Genomic DNA, 21756 nt, shown 5'->3' with positions numbered 1-21756 from the left:
ATTAGCATTCTCCATTTCACACTCGTGTCTGCCCCAGCCCAGCAATAAAAGGCAAGACTTCAAAGAAATATGCGAAAAACCAAAAAACCTTTATCTTGATTTCACTGAGGCAACCCTCGTTCACCTCAAAAAGCACCCCTTTCCTCATTTTGAGGAACGAGCATGCGTACCACCCAGAAATTTAAGTGCCACCATCGGGAGCCGCCTTTAACTTTCTTTCTACCGGACAGACAGCAAGACGTTTTGGGGCGAGGTTCGTACACAGTACAGCCACACACATACATTTGTTTGTGGCAGGGTCAGGGTCGGACTGCCATGGGGATTTATTATTATTATTATGGTACTTAGTGAGCGCGGACCTAGCTCCGAGAAGCAACAGAGCCATTGCAGATACACAATGGAGCGCTTTACAGAGGTATACAACAGAAAGATGCATAACGGGGCACTTTTCAGAGGTAACAACAGAATAGATATACAGCAGGGGTTAGAATACAGAGGGGGACAGAGGAGGGGTACAGCGGTATCGGGTGGCGGGGACGAGAGTGGTAGACAGCATCTACAGCGAGTCAGGTGGCGCAGGGGGGGCGTGATGGCCTCGGTGTTGAGGAGGAGAGACTGGTTGAAGTGATGGGTCTCGAGTTCTTTTCTGAATTGTAGGAGCGTAGAAGGCTTGTTTTCTTGTCCTTTCCTTTTAACAGCTGCAGAGTTCTAGTTTGCACGTGCTCTGGCATGAAATCGGTCCAGGCACCAATGAAATCGGTCCAGTGGCCTACAATCACATTACAATTCATTACTATCCCGAACATAGAGGTGTTTCTGGTCAACTATGTTGCAAATAATGCATTTGAAAACATATTTGCTTAGTAATATTGGTTAAAACTGGTGTAGTAACTTATGAAACTGGCCCACACTGGCAAATAAAAGTCATCCATTCTTTGAAGAAAATCTGGTCCATCATAAAGTCATGGGCTAGCACTAATGCCCTATCGGCCAGTCCAACCCGGGGGTAGAATGCCTATTCCTGCAGGGACACTGGTGTGAGGGTTATGCAGGAACACACCTTGTTTTGCCAGAGACGCCAGCAAGTTGCTTGGGACTAGACAGGTTCTGCAAGCAGAGACAGTGCAATGTCGCAGGAGATGAGGGACGTGCCCTGGGAACGCTACATGGGATACCCTTGGAGCAAAAGCTAGGTGAGCATGAGTAAGAAAAAGATGCTGTGGGAAGGTTAAAGGGCCAGCAAGGGAGTGTGACAAGGGCACCACCAAACAGCAGCCAGGTGAGAGCTGGGAAAGATAGAAGGGAGCAGAAAGCTAACAAAGGGGGAGGGGCATGCAATTTGGCAGCAAGGGATCAACCACGGTAGGAAACAGGGGGGAGCAGATCACAGAGTCTCAGGTTGGATGGGGAATGGGAGGTGTATGGACATGGGTGGGGCCATTCTTTCAACAGGAGGGTCTTGAGCTCCTTTGTGTAATGTATAAGTGAAGGGGCGAGGCTGGTGTTGACTGAGAGAGAGAAGGTCTATCTTCTGGTTCTTTCCTTCCTGCACCAGCACAGTTTAAGTCTGCACACACCCTTATTTCTGGTGTAATGTAGGCCTCCGGAGATGCTGAGTCCCTCAGCGAGGTACCTTGGGGCCTCAGGGTGGCAGCCTTGTAGATGCTAGTTTACCGCTAACATAGCTGAGTGAGTTAAGCACTTGCTACTGAAATCTATGTGTGATATGCAGGTTATCGGTTTGAATCCGGAAAAGGACAACTTTTAACATTACGAAGTCGTTAAATTAGTACAAACTTTGGTTCCGAAATGATACTTTTATATAAAAAATGTTCTCTGTACAGCGATTGGTGAAAGCGCTACATTACCAATAGAGTTTGTATTTAAAATCTATGAATGCCTTACTACTCTCAGTGCTGTCCCGGTTGTTTTCAGTAAGCAGGTGGTACTAGACTTCAACTTGTATAATCTCTACACCTACCGTGAGGAGTCAAGCACTAGAGGCCTAGCTTGGGCTGAAGGTACATCCATTTGTGAAATTAAAACTAATAAACCTGTCACTATAGCACTCAAATTGTTATGTTCATCACTTCAAAACATGTGCCAAAATACTATGGCAGCGGTATTGCGTTTCGTGACGTATAAATGTTAAAAATATTTCGAACGCTTCCTTCCATCTCGCTCTAATGCAGAGTTGTCCAACTCCGGGCCTCGATGGCCGGAAACCCGACAGGTTTTCAGGATATCCCTCATGAATATTCATGAGAAAAAATGTGCATACATTTAGAATCATTATATGCAAATATATCTCATGAATATTAATCGATGTTAGAGGTTATTTTTACAACTTTTGAAGAAAACGGTTATATAATGGGATTGGCTGTACAAGTGGATGTTGGTTTATGATATCCCAAGATTGCAAGATTACATTTTCTGTCCTGTGAAGTACAGTTGTGTACCAAAATCTACAAGGATGTTTCCCGTTAAAACCTTTTGTTGTATTTATTTGAAATGCACATTAAGTGTATTGGAATTATTAGAGAATATTAGACCAAAAATGGGATTGCCGAGGTCACAATGTCTTTGTAAACCTGACAATGACTTTGAAACATTCAAACGACTTTTTTGATTTTGTCCAGCTTTAGCTAAGGTCCGATTTGCGTGTATTAAGAAATGTGTTGAGGGCCAACGTTTCATTGCCATTGACTTCTTTCAGGGCAAGATGTTTAAAGGGTCACTAACTTAGCCTTATACTGGCTCTAGCTTGCTTTTGGACAAATATTTTCTCCAAACTTAAGCAAGTACTAAGATAACTTTTAGGTAGGATATTAAAAAAAAACTTGCCGAAAGCGCCAACTCTAATTTTCTTTTGCGATTTGTTAGATCAATGTGCCCCTTTACATGGCAAATGCGATTTATCGTCAATACATTCTTTTTTAAAGGTTTTCCCCAAATTCCTTGACCATTTGCAGAGTCTGGAAGCACTTGTGGGTCATCATCCTCTGGCTCTCCTTATATCCTACAGCGAGTTGCCAGGAGTGTGGCAACTGACAGCCTCTAAAGAAACTGCAGAGCAGAAATGCACTGTATCCCACAAGCCACTGGGTGGTGCCTACATACCACAGCACCTGGGTACCTACCACCAGCAGCAGCCTGGTGTAGCAGGAAACAATAATAGGCAAACTCAAACAATAACACTGGGCCAGTCCTGGGCATCACACCAAGAAAAATTGGAATTGGAAGTTATGAAAAATGTCTAATTACTTAAATATGCAAAATTTAAATTGCAAAGTGCGCTAACTCCAGTATTGGGTCTTTGCAAATATGTGAACTTAAGGGCAAAACATGCATGCTAAGTGATTGCTATGTAAAAGGTCACGGCTGTGTGTTGGCACAATATAAATAAGTGGAAATTGAAAAGTGTGTGGTGCCACGGGCCCAAATATTACTCCTGGCACCCCTTTAACTGCAAGGATGATCCAATATGCTCATTCATTACAAGGGCAAGAAGCTCTTGACTTGACCTCCCACCCATTGACAGCGGATATGTGTAATGGACCCATTGACAGCGGTTATCTGTAATGGATTTTGATGGTATACATACAGTGTGTTCTTGTGATTCATTTGAAGTGTCTGGGTACTTGTTTCTCACAGAGGACTGGAAGTGGCGCCTCTTTACAAACATCCCCATCGGATTCTCAGTGAATAATGACACTTTTTTGCTATGTTCTCCCTCTCCAGTGTAATATAATGAAAGGTTTCGATGGAGCAGCATTTCAGTGTCAGAGGACTGGGGTAGCACCTTTGACAGGTTGGGGGCTGTGAAAGGGCAGACTGGGACATTGGGCAGATTTCCCATGTGTGCTTAATAGGGGACAGGGAGTTCAAAACTTAGTGCATGCCACAGTAATTGGGACAGTATAGAAATTGCAATGTGGGCTAACTGGTGCATTAGGTACTCATCACAATATGTGCTAGGTCTAACACTATGGAAAAGTGAAAGGGGTGTTGTTAGTATTACATTAAATGTGGGAAACGGCGAAGTGTGACATACAACAGTGCATTCTTCTTACATTTAAGAGCCCCAGTTCCTGTCTTATTCTTGTTTTTTCAATATAAATTAGAGTTTTCCTGATGCGAACCTACAAAATGATCACCCATGCCTATGAGGACAAAATGTTCCTCTACGCCCCCTTCAAGTTCTCACCAAAAGGCGCGCCTGAGTATATACTTCATTGTGATGGTATTCTGTGTTATGCTTGTGTGTATTGACCAGGTTTCGGCAGGGGGCGCTCTCATTAAAGGTTGCCTTAAAATTGTGCATCTTAACACGCTTTATGCAATAAAATAACTACTCCTTTACAAAAACCCTCATATCATCACGCGGTAAATGAGGCTCTTAGTCCCCCTCACTCACTCTTTTAATATAATGCAAGTCTTGGCATCCATGCGCATACCACTCTACAAAACTGCTTCTTGCAGTCAGTCCTGTCTCCTGCCTTAGCATCAATCAATCAGCGACTTTTATAGCGCACGGTAACCAAAGGCATCATGGCGCTTTACACAGATACCGGATGCAGAGACCGAGAGACCACCTCTCAAGAAGAGAATGGTTTTGAGCCTTTGCTTAAAGGAGAAGAAGTCGACCGTAGTTCTTAACTGGCAAGGGAGGGAGATCCAAAGTTTGGGGCCAGCCACAGAGAAGGCATGGTCACCCAGCCACTCCTTCCTGTATTTAGGTATGCGCAGAAGAGCAGCGCCCCTGCATTGGCTTCCGGTGGCCACAGAGCGGCCTTCGCGGTGCTTTGCTTTCAATTATATAAATGGGTTGGGACCGATGTTCCATGAATTAAGAGACTCTTAAGGGAGAGGAATCTCAGCATCGCAACACTTGCACCTCGAATTTGGAATTCACTGCCACCCCCACTTCAGAGACATTCACAGACCACTTGCCTTCAATTAAGCCAACAAAGCGTGGCATTTTCCCTGATAAGGCTGCCATTTCAACAACATGGTATCCCAAGGAACCTTTAGGGATGGTCTCTTCATACCATCAAGAGCTTTTTAGTTTGACCTGCAGCATCCTTCACTCAAGCCTACAATGATGGGGATATTTGGTTATAGTAGGCACTTTATCCAGTCCTTGTCCTACGTAAGAGGACCGTGTTTAATGCCACCGTTGTGTTGTCTTTGTTAGATCTTTTCTATATCCTAAAAGTTATTTAAAAGAACTGCCTTAAAATCTACTGCTCTATCGATTAGCTTTCATCTTAATGTCCAATTTATAATTTGTAAATGATATGTTTTTTGCTTGTGTGAGCGCGTTGGGCCATTTGTTTGATTCATGGAATTGAAAGTTTCACATATGAAGTAAGCCATTTGTGTCCAGATTTATATATGAACTTTAAAGATTCAACGATGGTACATGTATGGTGGTTCCCAGAAGTACCCGGACTAGGGGGTTGGGAAGATCTTTTCCTGTTCAGGCTCCTTTATCCTGGGACAATCTCCCCAAAGATCTACGTGCCCCCCCTAACCTCTTAAGTTTTAGAACGTATTTGAAAACGATTCTATTTGAATAATTAGAACTCTAGTGACTCTGATTTTTTCTCTATCCCTCTTCTCTTTTTTCCGCGCTGTGATGCCTGCGGGCTCTGGCGCATTACAAACAAACACACAAATAAATCTCCCATGCAGGCAATTAAGCTCAGAACATCAGCTCTACTTGCCATCGCATGACAACAGCTTAGAGCTAAGGATCGTATTCAAGGCTCCGATCTTCATACGACCTGGTGCCGACCCAGCAGCCGGCCTAGAAGGCTATCTGTGCTGTTGGCATCGGGTAGGGGCCTCCTCAAGGCTTCTAGGCCTTAGATTATAAAATAAGAATTTCTTTTTAAACATTTTTTATAAATGTTTTATTGGTTAGAAGTCAAATATGTAAAAACAATCAACAACTTAAATGAATATCTTGGGTTTCTGTTGATGCCACTCAGGGCACTTCACTCACAAAAGCGTTTTTAATGGGAAATCCTATTGATAAATGCTTGGTAAAGCTGGCCTAGGCTGTTCTATTACATATGTACTTTGTCTATCTGCTTACATTATCTCATTAGATTTAGTAGGCCGCCCGTGGACTGCACATTGTTTCTACCTACTCATTGATACTAAGCCCCCTGCTTAGTTACAGTAATAACAAATATAGCCTGGCATGATACGTGGAGCACAATCTCAGATGTTCCTAATTAGAAGGGGCATCCCATTGCCCTGCCATTTATTACCAATAACATTCACCTTTAAACACAGTCTACTCTTAGACCTGGCAACTTTTGACTCAGACTTGACAGTCCCAGAATTGACAATCTGGATTTTTACTTGTGCTATAACGTCTAGAGATGAACAGGCAAATAAATAAATAAAATGTTCCATATCCAACATTACAACCTGTACCAAATTAGTATCCTATAAACCTGCCATGGAAACATAACCCAACTATCCTAACACGGCATACAGTCCTTTCTGTCTGCAGAACGGCGGTCCAACATCTTATCACAAAACATTACTCCTCCGTGGCCTCCCTACCTGGAATTGTTTGTACATCCCTTTCCTGCTTTCCCATTCTATTATCTTCCCCTTGCTCGGTTTCTTTCCTCCTGAGTGTATGGTCTGGACACCCCTGGCTGGGACAGAGCACGCCACTCCACTAGCATACTTCGGCACCTGAAACTACTAGGGTGGTGATTTGGTGCAGTATAAAAACATGTTAAAATAATGCAACATAATGAAGGGGTTCTGTTATGACAGAAGTGGGCAGTGGTTTCTCAATATAAATAGCGCTTTCGACCTTGAAGAATGTTGTGACTTAGATGTTACTGTAGTGTGGGTAAAACATCCAAGCTGTAACTCAGCTAGCTGCGTAATGTCATCTTAAACACACCTCTGGCTAACATGCCCCCGGCAGTTAATCATCTCCAGTGTACCATTTCAGTGTATGCAAGTGTAGAGTGCCAGAATGTGCTCCCAGTATAAACTCTAGACTCTATTATATCTGCATGCCTTTCACAGGGGTTATTATTACCCATTAGCACCCGGGCGGGAGGAGTCATCCAATCAGATGGCTAGGAAAGCAGGCTTGAACATGCCCCCCCCGCCACCATCTTCCTCCCACCCTCCGTCACATTTTTTATTGATTTTCTTCTCCCCCCACCTTCCTACTTACGTTAATTCGGCGGGGCAGCACATCCACTACTTCCCTTCGCCTCCCGCAGGCCACCATGGAAAGGGAAGAGGGTCTCTGTACGGAGCCCGCATTCAATTTCCATGGTGGTCATCTTGGAAAGGATTTTCCTTCCTACAGAGGGACGCTGCGTGCGTCCCCTCGTAGGAAGAAAATACCTTTTTTAGCACTCCGGGTTACCGCTTTGGTAACCCGGGGTGCTAATGGCCTTCATCCCCCGTTATAGGTGTTGCAACAGAGGATAATGGCCCAGAGCCCTCATTATCTGCCCTAGCTTCGCTTTTGCTGATAACTTGGGCTGCTGGGCCGTAATCCGCCCGTTCCAGCACCTGTAATGGGGGATGAATGCCACATTTGCACCCAGCGAGGTGCCTTCCAACAATGGGAATGCTCGGAACACGGGCTGTATGCCCTAAGGAAAGCCTGCGTTCCAAACAGTTTCTTTGGTATCGGGCACTTCCCATTTCCGCTCTCCCTTCACCTTAGCATCCGTGCAGCTACCTACAAATGTTTTATGTATATCATCAAGTTGTTTTATCATGGGGTTTAAAATGTATTAAGTTCGTTTGATTGAATATGGAATTTCAGGTTTGCTTCTGAAATAACTGTACAGTAAACATTGTACGGTAATGAACAGAGGAATTATGGGACGGGAGCGATGCACTTCACTGCTTTAATTGCAAAATAAGTAACCAGCAAACATGGCATAACATCTAGGCTTTCCCACTTGACCAAGCTATATGATTCTGGACAAATGACCTTATATTGATGTGTTTTATTTGCACTTGGCTTTTAAAATTGGGATCACCGCGAAGTTATTGTTTTAAGTGTCCACCGAACAAACTCATGTAGGGTTTAATAGGATACAGATTTGCTCCATAGATAATATTGGTCATCTATATAGTGCTTACCATATACCTTTATATAGGGCTACCTCTCCTCCCAGCTAAGTGAAATGACAGTTCCTTCAGTAGTTTGTAGGAGGGACAGGGAGAGTGCCACGCAGCATTCTGTGTAGAAGACATAGAGCGATGGGGTCATAACTAGGCGTGTTCAAACTAGCCCCTTCCCCCAAGTGACCCATAAATATTCGTGTGCCTCTTGGTGGGTGACTCAAGTGTCCCAAACTTTAATACTGACCCCTCTACTAATCCCTATCCATACTTTTGTTGCCACCAGGTGGTGCTGGAACGGCCTGATGCTCAGGGCGGCTCTTTTTGTTACTTGACCTGGCTCTTCCAGCTTGGTGTAACCTGGAATCCAGTTATCTTGTGCGCACACCCATTCGGATATCGCCCCGTGATCCATATTACTAATGCTCACTTGATGACTTGTTAAAGTCCCGCTACCAACGTTTTGCCCTATGACCTTTACAGTGCTCTGTTGCTCCCAAACTAGGGTCGCACTATCAAGATATATAATAATCATACTTTCTATCATGGGTGCCGTGCCCGTGCTAGAAATAGAAAAGGTACTCATTTGGCATGAAACAGAGAAATGTATCCTACTCCCAGTGTTGGTGAGGCTGCTCCGTTAGAAATTATTTCTCTCAAAGCAACTTTTCCTCCACAGTCTATGGAGCCCCACACTTTTTGCATTTGTTTATTTATCTTAACCTGACTTTTTACAGGGGAGCACAGCCTTCAGGTGGATTCCACTGGGCTTTAGCTGATTGTTATGGGGAAACTGACACGCCCTTCAGGCTGTCAGTACTGACAAACATTGTTTCTCTTAAGTCTTTTGACTTTGTTGCCACTTGTGGGTAACATTTTATCAATGTGCAAAGTACCTTACAGTACCCCACAATGGCGCTATTGTGTTTTATGGCCCTAAACACCATCTAAGAAATTTCTGGTGATTGTACAATGTGCCTTGGTACAGACTGGTGGTAGCAGTAGCTTTTTCTTTCATTTGTATGACCTTTTACAGAGCCTCAGTGCGTTTACCTCGTCTGGCTCCGGACTGTGACTAGTGTCCAACATGGCTGTGCCACAAGGTCTTTTGCGTGTCCCTTTGGCCATTTTGTCCCTTGGCCTTCCCTCTGCCCTTCCAGGGCCAGGATTTCCTTATTTCGGCATGCAGTTGTCTGCAAAAGCTACTTCTTTTGCGGGCCCTTGCAGGTCACGTGTGTAGGCACCCAGGAAGTGGGCTGGGATTGTCTAGTCTCAATCCACACTACTGGTGCCTGGATTTCTGGTATGCATGAGAACCCCAGTGGTCCCTGATTGGACCTCTGCTTGTGTGCATGAATGGATCAAATCTTGCCATTGGGCAGTTGAGTGCGAGCACTCGCCTGACGGTGGTTAAGAGGAGGGGTCCTGCATGCATTCCAGCTAATCAGCAACATGTCTGAACCGACCTGCAGAAATAACCAAGTATCCTGAGGAGCCCAGCAGAACAAAGGACGATCCTGAGATGCACTGAAGAGGCGGTCACCCAAATCCCGTTGTCCCGGTGGAGCTGTGCTTTCCGCTTGACCTCAGAAGACCTGTGAAGGTGCTTCAAACCCTTGGAGTGATGGGACCAACCACTCTCGACGTCTCCTGGTAACCCTGCAAGTGAGCTTTTTCAGAAGTGGACTGTCCAACTTAATACTTGGATGCTGTGCAGGAGCGTCGCTGTTTTGAGTTCCGACCCGAGACTTTCGGGAATCCCAACTTATCCAACAAAGCACCCTTCTGCCCAATTTCATTGTGCCAGCACCTTCGGGTTGCAAGATAGGAGGCTGCGTCATACCACGAGAGTTGGGTGCCCCTGCGCAACAGCGATGGTCGCTGATGGAGGATTTCTCTCATTCTTTTCAGTGCCCTGAGACCTGCTGCATCTGTGTTTTCTTCATTCTTCATCCGAATCAAGAGTTACAGCTCCTGTCCCATAGCAGACCTGTATTCTCACCTGCAGAGCCTGTGCATCTGGAAGCCGAACAGAGAGTGGGAAATCATACCTCTGACACCACCTCTAGGCCTGCCAACTTTAGACCGAGCTAAGGGCGTGAGTAGTAAAGTAACTATACTGGTTCTTTGTTCATCCAAACGCATTTATACATTGAAGGTTATTTTTAGCCTTCCCTTTGGCTAGTGTGGTATTTGTTCCCTAAAGCCCTCAGGAAAGTCGGGAACAGCTTTGTTCATCATAGCAGAATCTGTTGCACCCCTTCAGTATTCTTCCCCTAACATTTTCCTGCTCCCTAAGAAGTACTTTGTGAACTTAACGCACAGCTTTTATACACATGTTGAACGTTGAGCATAGGGCTCCATTCACCTCTGGAGTTAGGGTTGCCATCTCTGAAGACTGTTGGTGCTTTACAAGTTATTCACTCTTTTCCGGTGCAGGTATTGGTGGAGTATAAACTTTCTCTAACTAACTCCAGTGAATGTATATATATTAGATAGAGGGTTGCTTGTGTGGTGTTTAACTATTGCATTTCTATATTCATTTGTGTTGTTATTGGGCCTATAATAAATAGTATATTTTCATATGCTACGGTCTAATTGTAATTCTTGGTGTTTCACTGTGTGTGCTCATTAGAGACCCCTTATCGTCCTCACTCCTCCTGAGATTTAGCCTTGACTGCTCTCCAAGCTACTGTGAATTGGCTGCTAACTTCCCAGAAGTGTTCCCGCTGTTCATCTAACAAGGGTGGTCTCCTTAACATCTGTCCACCAGGCCAGAGTTTAAAACTCCATTCTAACACTCACTATGGATAGAAAATGTATTTCCTCTCTTTCTGGCACGTGCAGGTACTCACACTTAAAATACCCAGACGCTACTGCATCCTGGCCATTACATGCGAGGCCCTGTTTTGGGCACAACTGCGTAGGCGAAGCAATACTTGTTAGATATAGCTATTGTTCTGTTTAAAAGCACACACTAACGTGCCAATCTTGACTCATAGTACTGCGGTTGGTGAGAAGGATTTGTGGCACAGAGTGCTCAGAGCTTGAAACTAGTCCCTGATGTCATGGTGGAGTCATGGCAGAGGGGAGGTGGTGAATTTTAGATGTGAAGTGTGAAAATGTGATGTGTGTAAAATTGGTATTCCGCAAAAGAAAAAAACAGTACTTCATCGGGTGGCCAACTGCCCCGTATTTTGCGGGACTGTCCCGAAGGGATAGGCTGGGTCCCATGTCCTGCAGCCACCCGCTCTGGGACGGGGAAACTCCCACCTTGCTTCGGGCCGATAAATGCCTTTCCAGCTCAAAAACGGTAATGTGCAAGAGCAGCAGAGAGGCTCTCTCTGAGGCATTTGAATCATCTTAACACTTGGCTGTGTCAATAGAGAATTATAATGATGTGTTATTTATATAGCGCCATAACCCAAAGCGTTTTACAGAGCACCTATTTTTTACATACAATATCATCCAACCGAAATTGGTACTCTTTTATCGACCTCGGAAGGACGAAATGGTGAGTTGGCCTTGCCGGGATTCGAACCTGTGACCTACAGATCACACTCAGATCATAGCAACGAGTGCTCAACTCACTGAGCTATCTTACCGGCTAAACCTTGATGATAAAGAGAGGGAGTATTAGCACTGACTTTTTAAGAAATACGAACGATGTGTGATGACAAATGGGAAGTGTGCATAATATTCTGCATGCTGTGTGAAACAATGACTACGGGTTTATAACACAAGGGAGATTTATTTAGGCTCAAATTACTTTGTATGTTGATAATGTGTCCTTCCATGCAGGATGGGGAAAATACAACTAAAGCCATGTTCTTTTTGCCCAACATGTTTCAATGAGGATTTATACATTGTAAGGCTCATTTATCATGAAATGAGAGTTTGTTATATGTGTTCTTTTCAAGGCATTGCTGTAAACAAATATTATTTAACTCCATTTTTAATTTATGTATAGGTTTATAGCGCACCAGAACCGCAGGTATCAGGGCGCACAAATACGCAAAGTGAACAACAAAATCACGGGACACATGACCTAGTGATGGGGTGCCGCCTGGGATTACATGAAACCCAAAGTATAACATTAATATTTATATAAACTAAACATGGGAAGATATATGGTCAAATGCTTAAATTGCCCACATCACATCACAGTATCCCCCATTACAAATAATATAATCTCACTGTGTCCTATTATAATATTATGGTATTTTATCATAATATAAAACAATTGCCTCACTCATGGTATACTTGACTATAGAGTTGCTTCATATATAATAATAGTGACCATTAATGTATTTCACATCAAAAAGTCATTTGTCTTTTGGGCTACTCATGGCAACTTCTTGTAATGTCACTTCCAAAAGTATCAAAGACTGATGATGTGCCTCGTGATGCCCTTTTCTGTGAAGTCACTTCTGTTGATGTTTATACATATGCAAATTAGGAGGTTTGCGACTCTTTTAACCCACTTGGCCGGGCCGATGTGGAACTCTTCCAAACCAAAATGTTGACTTGAGGGTTATGGAGGAAAGGACGTGAATGACAAGGTATGGAACCGTGAGCACTGCAGGCCTCTTATAACACACACACGCCTAAGGGCGAGTGTTATACCATTCACACACGACTGTGAATGGTATAATACCATACCAATCACACCCTAGTACTTCAAAATGCCAAGGCCTCACACCTGCAAACGGCGTGTAACTGAAGTCGTGCCAAGTATTACTGTCCTGTGCAAAGCCAGAGTTCTGAAATGGGTAGGGAAATGGGCAGAGAGGAGTGTGAAGGGGGTGCGGATGAGCCAGGAGTATGGAGAAGAGGGGCGGAACAGTAGGAGAGCGAGGCGGGATAGCAGGAGGGAAGGTGGTCCTGGGAGCACTAGAGGGAGATGAGGCAGTAGGCGGGAAAGGCAGTAGCAGGAGGAAGCCACAGGGCGGGGCCGCGTGAGAGGGGAGAACAGTAGAATGCTGGGAGGGGCGGGGTGATTCGTAGATCCGTTTACAGGGTGTGAGGGAAGCTGGAAGGAAAGACGGGGAGGAGCGGGAGACAAAATCACAGCTTCTTCCGCTGAGGAGGAAGGGAGCCGGGGACTGGAGATTCTCCGCACCCCACAGACGCACCACCCAGATAGAGACAGGTCCCGCATCCAGACCAAACAAACGCGCAGAAAAGCAAGGGCACACAATATACGTCACCCACGTCTTCTGCATAGAGTGGCGATGCCACGGGCCGGGCGACCCTCGGTGCCCGCTCACTCCGTTGGCGAGTCAGTCACCTACCTAACAAGCCCATCCCACAGTCTGCCACTCGGGCACTCCGCTACTTGCGCCCTAAATAACTCACACACGCCCTCAGTAGTCCACTCACAAAGGCAAGCGTCCTCTCACTTGGTAAGTTAGTCACGCATCTGCTAGTCGCAGGCACTTGCCCAGTAACTCGCACACTCGACAAGTCACTCTACCACTCGCTCGCACCATAACCCAGTAACCCCTGAATAATCCATCCCGTCTGCCACCCCGTGGGTCACACGTCACTCGTTTGACCACTGAGTAAACCAAATAGTTCCTCATGGAGACACTCAGCATCATTAACTCCGTTAGTCAGTCACTCACTGCCTCTCACGCGCCGTGTTCCAAACACCCCCCGACAACCAGACACTCACGCTGCCCCAGGCTCGGTGTATCTGTGCCTTAGCCCCCCCCCCCCGCCCTCCTTACCCGGTTCTTGACCTCCGCGGACAGCCCGTAGGAGGGACCCTTGTTGAACTGGTTGCTCATCCTTCAGCCGGAGCGCGCTAGAGATGCAGCGGAGAGGTCGGGGCAGGCTGTGTGTGGGGGCCTTGCTGAGGGCGGATGTCCTTCCTTCCTTCCTTCTGTCGTCCGCAGGCCAGGGCTCTGTTCACACAGCCTCCGAGCCTTCCTTCACGGGACCACGCTGCGTCCGCCCTGCTTTGATTTCCAGGCTGGCCCTCGCTCTGCCTCTGCCCCTGTCCCGAGACTGCCTCTGATTCTTTGGGTGGCACACGCTCACTCGCACACACGCCCTCCCGCCTTTCCTGGGAGTGACTGCTGAGGCCGCCCCTCCCCTTTCGGATTGGTTTGGAAATAAAATACCCTTAAAAGGAGCGAAAGCTCTAAATTCCATCAGGATGGGAATTTCCTGAAGCTCCCAAATGAACTGATTCCAACCTGAGACTCAGGCACAGACCTAACCCCAGACAGAGAGGCCAGACAGCTCACGCAGAAAGGAGCAAAGAATGCACTCAGCCAGACCTAACCCCAGTTAGAGAGACCCGACACCACGCAGACGGGGGAAACGCACTCAACTCAGGCAGACTTAACCCCAGACACAGAACCGACACCTCACGCAGACAGGGGCAGAGAAGTCACTCACCTCAGCCAGACAGGGCCAGAGAGTGCCCACACTCCAGACACAGAGACCCGACACCTCACACAGACAGGAGCAAAGGATGCACTCAGCTCATACTCAACCCCAGGAACAGACAGCCAACACCTAACAGACAGCGAAAATGCACTCACTTCAGGCAGACTTAACCACAGAGATCCGACACATCACACAGACGGGGGCAGAGAAGGCACTCAGCCCAGCCAGACCTAAGCCCAGGTAACGAGGCCCGACACCTCACACAGACAGGGAGAATGCACTCACCTCGGCCAGAGTGCCAGACATAACCCGAGACACAGAGACCCGACACCTCACACAGATGGGGAAAAAGCATTCACCTCAGGCAGACTTAACCCCAGACACAGAGAGCCGCCACCTCACACAGACGGGGAAAACACACTCACCAGGCTCAGGCAGACTTAACCCACGGACGCAGAGACCCGATACCTCGACAGGGGCAGAGAAGGCACTCAGCTCAGACCTAACCCCAGCTACAGACACCCGACGCCTCACACAGACAGGGAGAATGCACTCACCTTAGCCAGACTTAACACTAGACACAGAGACTGGACACACCACACAGACAGGGGCAGAACATGTACTGAAGTCAGCCAGACAGGAGCAGAGAGTGCCCCTACCCCAGACACAGAGACCCAAAACCTCAACCAGACAGGAGCAAAGGATGCACTCAGCTCAGACCTAACCCCAGGTCCAGACACCCGACACCTCACAGAGACAGGGAGAATGCACTCACCTCAGCTAGACTTAACCCCAGACAGAGACCCCAGAACAGAGTGCCATCCCCTCAGACACCAACATAAACCCCATACAGGGAGACTTGCCACATAAGGCAGGCAGGGCAGAGTGCTCACACATTAAACACAGACACACTGACACTTCACCCATGCAGATGAAGTGTCCTCACCACAGAGACAGACCCGACAAGTCACACAGATGGGGCAGAGAGTGCATTCAAGATCTAATCCTAGCCCAGGCTGTCGAGCAGCGTTTTGAGATAACTCCTTGGTTCTCTTGCAGCAGCTTGGATGGTGTTGAAGCTTCCCAAACTGGTGTCATGGCGTTTCAGAGACGCAGGGAGAGTCAGGAATTTCCCCCTGATTCTGTGGTTGTTGGGAGGCACAGTCCAGAGTGTCAGGGGCAAGGTGATCCCTTTTTCCCACCCTTCCCAACCAGGAAGGTTTTTGGCAAGCACTTGCAGGGTTCTGTCACCTCCAATGAGCAGCATCCTAGATGCCAGTGTCTCCTTTGCAGTAGGCTTTGTCCAGCCAGATGGTCATCTCACATAGGCCATGGGAATTGTTACAGACACAAGCTGACCTCTTTTTTGGAAGTCCCTGTCTTTACCCCTATGGCAGAGCACTTTGTAAGTGTTACTTACCGCTCCGTATGCTGATTGGAGCGTAGGTAAGACGACCTCGCGGAGGGAGGTAGGGTTTAGTAGGTTCGAGTTAAGCCTCCAGGATTCCAGCTCCCCTGAATTCTGTGATTCAGGCTTCCTCTAAAGAGGGTCTCTTTTCTACGATGTACCTCTCTGCCGTTTTGGTAAAAACCAGCAGAGATGTCTATCGCCTAAAAGAGCGGGGAAAACACACACAGCCAATAACTAATGCTGCAAAGAAAATACAGTTCGATTAGAAGCAATAAGGTAATATGGAATTAAACCAGACAATCAGATAATTCTTTAAGTACCTAGACAGTGGTTGAGGTGGTGTTGGCAATTAAATGATGAACCTACAAGAAAACCCAAGACTATGAGTATGCACAAGTGGTAAATATAACTTCACTATGACTGTTACAATACCCAACAGACCTGATAAGTGGAATTCCTAGGGATAAATGGACTACCAGTTGAAAGGAGTACAGCGGCAGGTACAAAACAACAAATGGAAGGTTAGTGGCACGAGGGTCGCATTAGTGACGGGTTGGTGCATACACTGGAAAGCGTCACTTCTATGCACTCGGTTAGCGTAGAGCAGGCAGTTAATTTAATGATATTGTTCCAGGAATCCACACGTATGAGAGGCGAAAGACTGATGCATATTCAGGTAATGAACAATAAAGTAGAATTGGGACGAGCTTACCCTTGTCTTCAACACACGATACTGCCACAGGTTGAATGAAGGAGAGAGAAGCAATATGTGGCCCGCTGTGACATCCGCTAAGAATTGCCGAACGCAGACGTGCACAACCACAGGCCAAGTTGGCGGGGCACTCTGTAAGGTGCAGTGTGGCAATCCACATTGGAAAGGCAACTCAAATTGTGTAGGGAGGCAAGATGGATTAACCAAACCAGACAGGGAGAAGGCACAATAGAAATCCAAGGACAGTCCGAAGTCGGCAACAGGGTTCACGGATCAGGCTGGAGGAAAAGGCAATGACAGTCCGAAAAGACAAAAGGTGGGTCGAAGCGCCAGGAAGTCAAATAATCAGGAGGAAAAGGAAATAAGCACCGGAGCGGGATGGAACCGAAGGAACGTAACGCCACAATTAGCAACAACAAACCGCTGAGTTGCTTCGGCTTTTACGGTGCAGGGTGGCGGGGTCTCCTTACGCGTTCTCTGTGCACGGGACGTCTCAACTGATGTGGCATCCTCTGCTGCACAGCCAGGTGCAATGGCACCCGATTCCTAAGCCACAGCGAAGTTCTGGAACGCACTTTCCCCCGTATATAGCTACCAGACAAGGGAGGCACTGCAGGTCTAGGCTGATATGTAACAGCATCTGCCCCCAAAGATACCGGCAACCCCCTGGCGGAATGGAATTCCCTCAAAATCTCAGGACAATGAAAATTAGCAAGGGGCTCCCAAGAACGGTCCTCTGGACCAAAACCCTTCCAATCGACCAGATAAAGGATAGTATCCCTGGATACTCTGCAGACCAGGATGCGAGATACCTCATATTCCTCTTTGCCGTCTACCACAAGAGGGGATGGATGCGCCGGGAGCCAAGTGGAAGGAACAAAAGGTTTAATGAGGGAAACGTGAAAGTCAGGATGTATACGCCAGGATCTGGGCAACGACAACCGGACTGCAGCAGGATTGATGACTTTGTTAATGGAAAAAGGACCCACGAAACAAGGTAACAATGAGCGTTTACCAACAATCCGTAAATTACAGGAAGATGACCACACCTTCCTGCCGGTCTGATAGGCAGGTGCTGGCAAACAATGTGCATCAGCTGACTTCTTTGCACAGTCTTGGGCCCTAAGGAGATGACATCATACATCTTTATGCACTTGAACCAGATCGTGGACGCAGTCACACGCAGCTGGATTGGAATAAGGCAATGATGGATCAAGTGGCAATGTCCTGGGATGACATCCATAGAGGGCAAAGAATGGAGAAACTCCACTAGAGGTGTGCACAGAATTATTGTACGCAAATTCGACTTGTGGTAACGCTGTGAACCAAGTTTGTTGAAACTGAAGACAGAGACAGCGTAAGTATTGTTCGATAGTGGCATTAACTCTTTCAGTTTGCCCATCTGTTTGCGGATGGTAAAATGAGGAGTATCTATCATCGATGCCAAGGGACGCCATAAGAGCCTTCCAGAAGCGTGAAGTAAACTGTGTTCCCCTGTCGGAAACAATGACAGATGGTAACCCAAAATAGCGAAATACATTAGACATGAACAACCCAGCCAGTTCGGGTGCTGAAGGCAACCCGGAGCAAGGGACAAATATAGCATACTTTGTAAAGTAGTCCACTACCACCCAAATTGTGTCGTGTCCTTGAATTTCGGGTAGTTCGACAATGAAATCCATCGACACCATCTGCCAGGGTTTATATGGGACCGGTAAGGGATGTAATAAACCTACTGGTTTGGTCCTGGAAGTTTTGCATTGAGTACATATAGCACACGTTGTTATGTAGTCTTGTTCATCGCGTGCCATGGAAGGCCACCAAGCCCAACATCGTAATGCTTCCATCGTTTTTTGGTTACCTGGATGCGCAGCAATGAGTGAATCATGAGACCACTGGAGGGCTAAAGTTCGAGCTTGGCCAGGCGGAATGAAAACACGTCCCTGAATGAACGGTAAACCTTGTACCAGATCTATGTTCAGTTCTGCGATTTCATTTGGATGAGCAGAGGCCCAATCTGTAATAACGGATTGCAAGGAGGGTTGAACAGAACATCCACATACAACGCGGTTTGGTAGAAGTGACTTATGTTCAGTCTGTATGAGACGTTCACCCGCACAAGAGCGAGAGAGAGCGTCAGCTGATACCTGAGCCTTGGCAGGATGATAGGTAATAACAAATTGGTATTGTGAGAGAAACAAATGCCAACGTGCCTGCCTGGCAGTGAGACATTTCATGGATTTGAAGGCCAACAAAATCCTATGATCTGAATAAAGGGTTACAGGGTGTCGAGCACCAAGAAGATGGTGCCTCCATTCCAAGAAGGCATCCCGGATGGCCAGAAGTTCATGTTCTGTGATTGAGTAGTTTCTCTCATATGGTGTCAGTTTGCGAGAGGAGTAGGCGATGGGATGTATGTCACCCGAATGAGAGCACTGTTGTGACAAAACAGCGCCAACTGCATATCCTGATGCATCCGCTTCTACAAAGAATGGGAGATCCGGGTCTGGGTGCATAAGAACAGGAGCAGTAGTGAAAGCAGATTTCAATTGGTCAAATTCCTTCTGTGCCTCCCGTGACCATACATATGAGACTTTGGCACTAGTCAAGGAGGTAAGAGGAGCTGACAGATCAGAAAAGCCATTCACAAAACGCCTATAAAAATTAGTGAAACCCAAGAATGACTGTAGGGCCTTAACTGACTTGGGTATAGGCCAGTCTAGGATAGCCTTCACTTTGGATTGACTCATCCAAACCCCATGGCTTGTTAAATCATACCCCAATAACTCCACTTCGGAGGCATGAGAGATGCACATTTCTGCTTTTATGAATAATTTATGGTCTCGTAGGTGTTGAAGCCCAGTTTTGACATGTTGGACATGTTCGGAGTGATTCTGTGAGTAGATTACAATGTCGTCTAAATACACCACGACGTACTGATCCAAAACATCGTGGAAAATGTAATTCATGAAGGCTTGAAAAGTGGCCGGGGCATTGCAAAGCCCGAAGGGCATCACCAAGTGTTCATATAGACCGCAACGGGTTTTAAATGCGGTCTTCCATTTGTCCCCCTCTCTCATGCGTACCAAGTTGTACGCTCCTCTAAGGTCTAGTTTCATAAAGATCTGCGATGAGCCCAACTGATAGAGGAGAACAGAGATCAACGGAAGGGGATATTGGTTCTTTATTGTTACCGCATTCAAGGCGTGATAATCAATATAGGTATGCAGGTCTCCTTTTTTAGGAACAAAGAAGAGAGGAGAAGCGACTGGGGATTTTGAAGAGCGTATAAACCCCATAGCAAGTGCCATATCTATGTACTTCTTGAGTACGACATCTTCTTTGAGAGTGAGGGAGTACACTCTACCAGCTGGTATCCTTCCCCCTGGTACAAGATCTATTGGACAATCATAGACCTGATGTGGGGGTAGTGTTTCGGCCATTCCTTTGTCAAATACGTCCATATATTCTGTATATTGAGATGGTACCGCAGGTGTGGAAGAATTTGCAATCGCCCCAATATGCATGGAAGGAGAAGCTAGCACTCTAGCCAGACCGTCTTGAGTTATCCCGAGCAATGAAGTGCATTGGGTATTACACATGGTAGACGGGAATTGGATCTGGTGCGTTGACCAGTTAATGGCAGGGTTGTGGAATTGCAGCCACAGAATACCAAGAATGACTTTATATGCTGGAGCCTTGATAATGTCAAAGTATATTTCTTCCGTATATCCATCCTCAGTACTCATAATCAACGGAACCGTCTGATGGGTGACCAGGCCAGAAGCAAGAATAGACCCGCCTACGACATTTACAGTTTCAGGATGTTTTTTGCGGAGTAAGGGTATTCCTGACACAGAGACATAACCTTGATCCATATAATCGCCTGTTGCACCGGAATCTATAATCGCTGTAGCTTTTAATGACACTCCCTGGGCCGAGAAAAAATCAACAGGGAGATGAAACAGCTGAACAGGATCCTGCAAAGGCGAGTCCAGAGTGAAACATCCTGATGTAGGGACTCCATCTACTGTTGGGATTTGGCGTTTCCCGCCTTACGTTTGGGTTTTTTAGGACACTCGGCTAGCAAATGATCTGAAGCTCCGCAGTACATACGCAAGTTGTGTGACCTGCGATATTCCTGTTCAGCAGGCGTCAGTGGACCCCTAACCACTCCTATCTGCATGGGTTCAGGGGCAGGTAGGGTTGTGGACGTGGCTTCAGCTGCTACCGGGGCAAACAGGGTTGTTCTCTTTTTCCCCACGTCTTTCGGCCTTGCGGGCATCAATTTGGAGGACTAAATCAAGTAATTCTCCAAATGCAGTGGGAACGACTGGAACAGTGGACAAAATGTCCTTCAGTTCATCAGATAGACATTGATAGAAGAGCGCCGATTTCCTCTCTTCAGGCCGGTCGGTTTCAGCAGCCAACTGATGAAAGCGGGCTAAATAAACCAGTAGGGAGTTATTCCCCTGTCTGTGTTTCAGTAACTCCAGGTCGGTGGCTTGAGTGGTATATCTCGTATCGAATACTTTACTCATCATGGTGAGAAGGGCATCACAATTATAGTGCACATGACTGTTAGATTCCAACAATGGATTTGCCCATGCGGCTGCAGTACCACCTAGGAGTGATAACAGGAACGCGCCTTAGTAGTGGAAGAAGGAAAAGAGGCCGGTTGACAGAGGACGAAGTGCAATTTGCACTGATTGACGAAAGTTCTGTATTGCTTGGGATCACCCAGAAAACGTTCTGGGGGGGGGCAGAGGAAACTGAGTGGTAAGCATTACAGGAGCTGGTTCCTGACTGGGAGCTGGAAACCCTGACCCTCAAGCCACAGCTCCAGTGCCACTGGATTGTGAGGCTGGAGTAGTCACCAAAGACTGAATAGCATCCACCCGTTGACGCAATGCCTCTTGTGCGTTGGTCAAATCAGTACGTAGATCTGATTCAAAGCATCGGTTGTCTCTGTAGACATTATGTAGGCTGCTAATTCTGTTACTTACCGCTCTGTATGCTGACTGGAGTGTAGGTAAAACGACCTCGCAGAGGGAGGTAGGGTTTAGTAGGTTCGAGTTCAGCCTCCAGGATTCCAGCTCCCCTG

General features: G+C 46.6%; 1 protein-coding gene across 1 annotated transcript in view; it reads right to left on the bottom strand.

Moving 5' to 3' along the window:
* Positions 1–14158, bottom strand: part of CNN2 (calponin 2) — a 92656-nt gene extending 78498 nt beyond the window's left edge. The window contains exon 1 of the mRNA XM_069647401.1: positions 13863–14158. Within this exon, the coding sequence (XP_069503502.1) occupies positions 13863–13922 (60 nt within the window). The 5' untranslated portion in view covers positions 13923–14158. The remainder of the gene's footprint in view (positions 1–13862) is intronic.
* Positions 14159–21756: the final 7598 nt, after the last annotated feature.

The sequence above is a fragment of the Ambystoma mexicanum genome, chromosome 1p (assembly GCF_040938575.1).
Source record: "Ambystoma mexicanum isolate Mex_15411 chromosome 1p, UKY_AmexF1_1, whole genome shotgun sequence".
Lineage (NCBI taxonomy): Eukaryota > Metazoa > Chordata > Amphibia > Caudata > Ambystomatidae > Ambystoma > Ambystoma mexicanum.
This window is presented reverse-complemented; position numbering and strand designations above follow the sequence as displayed.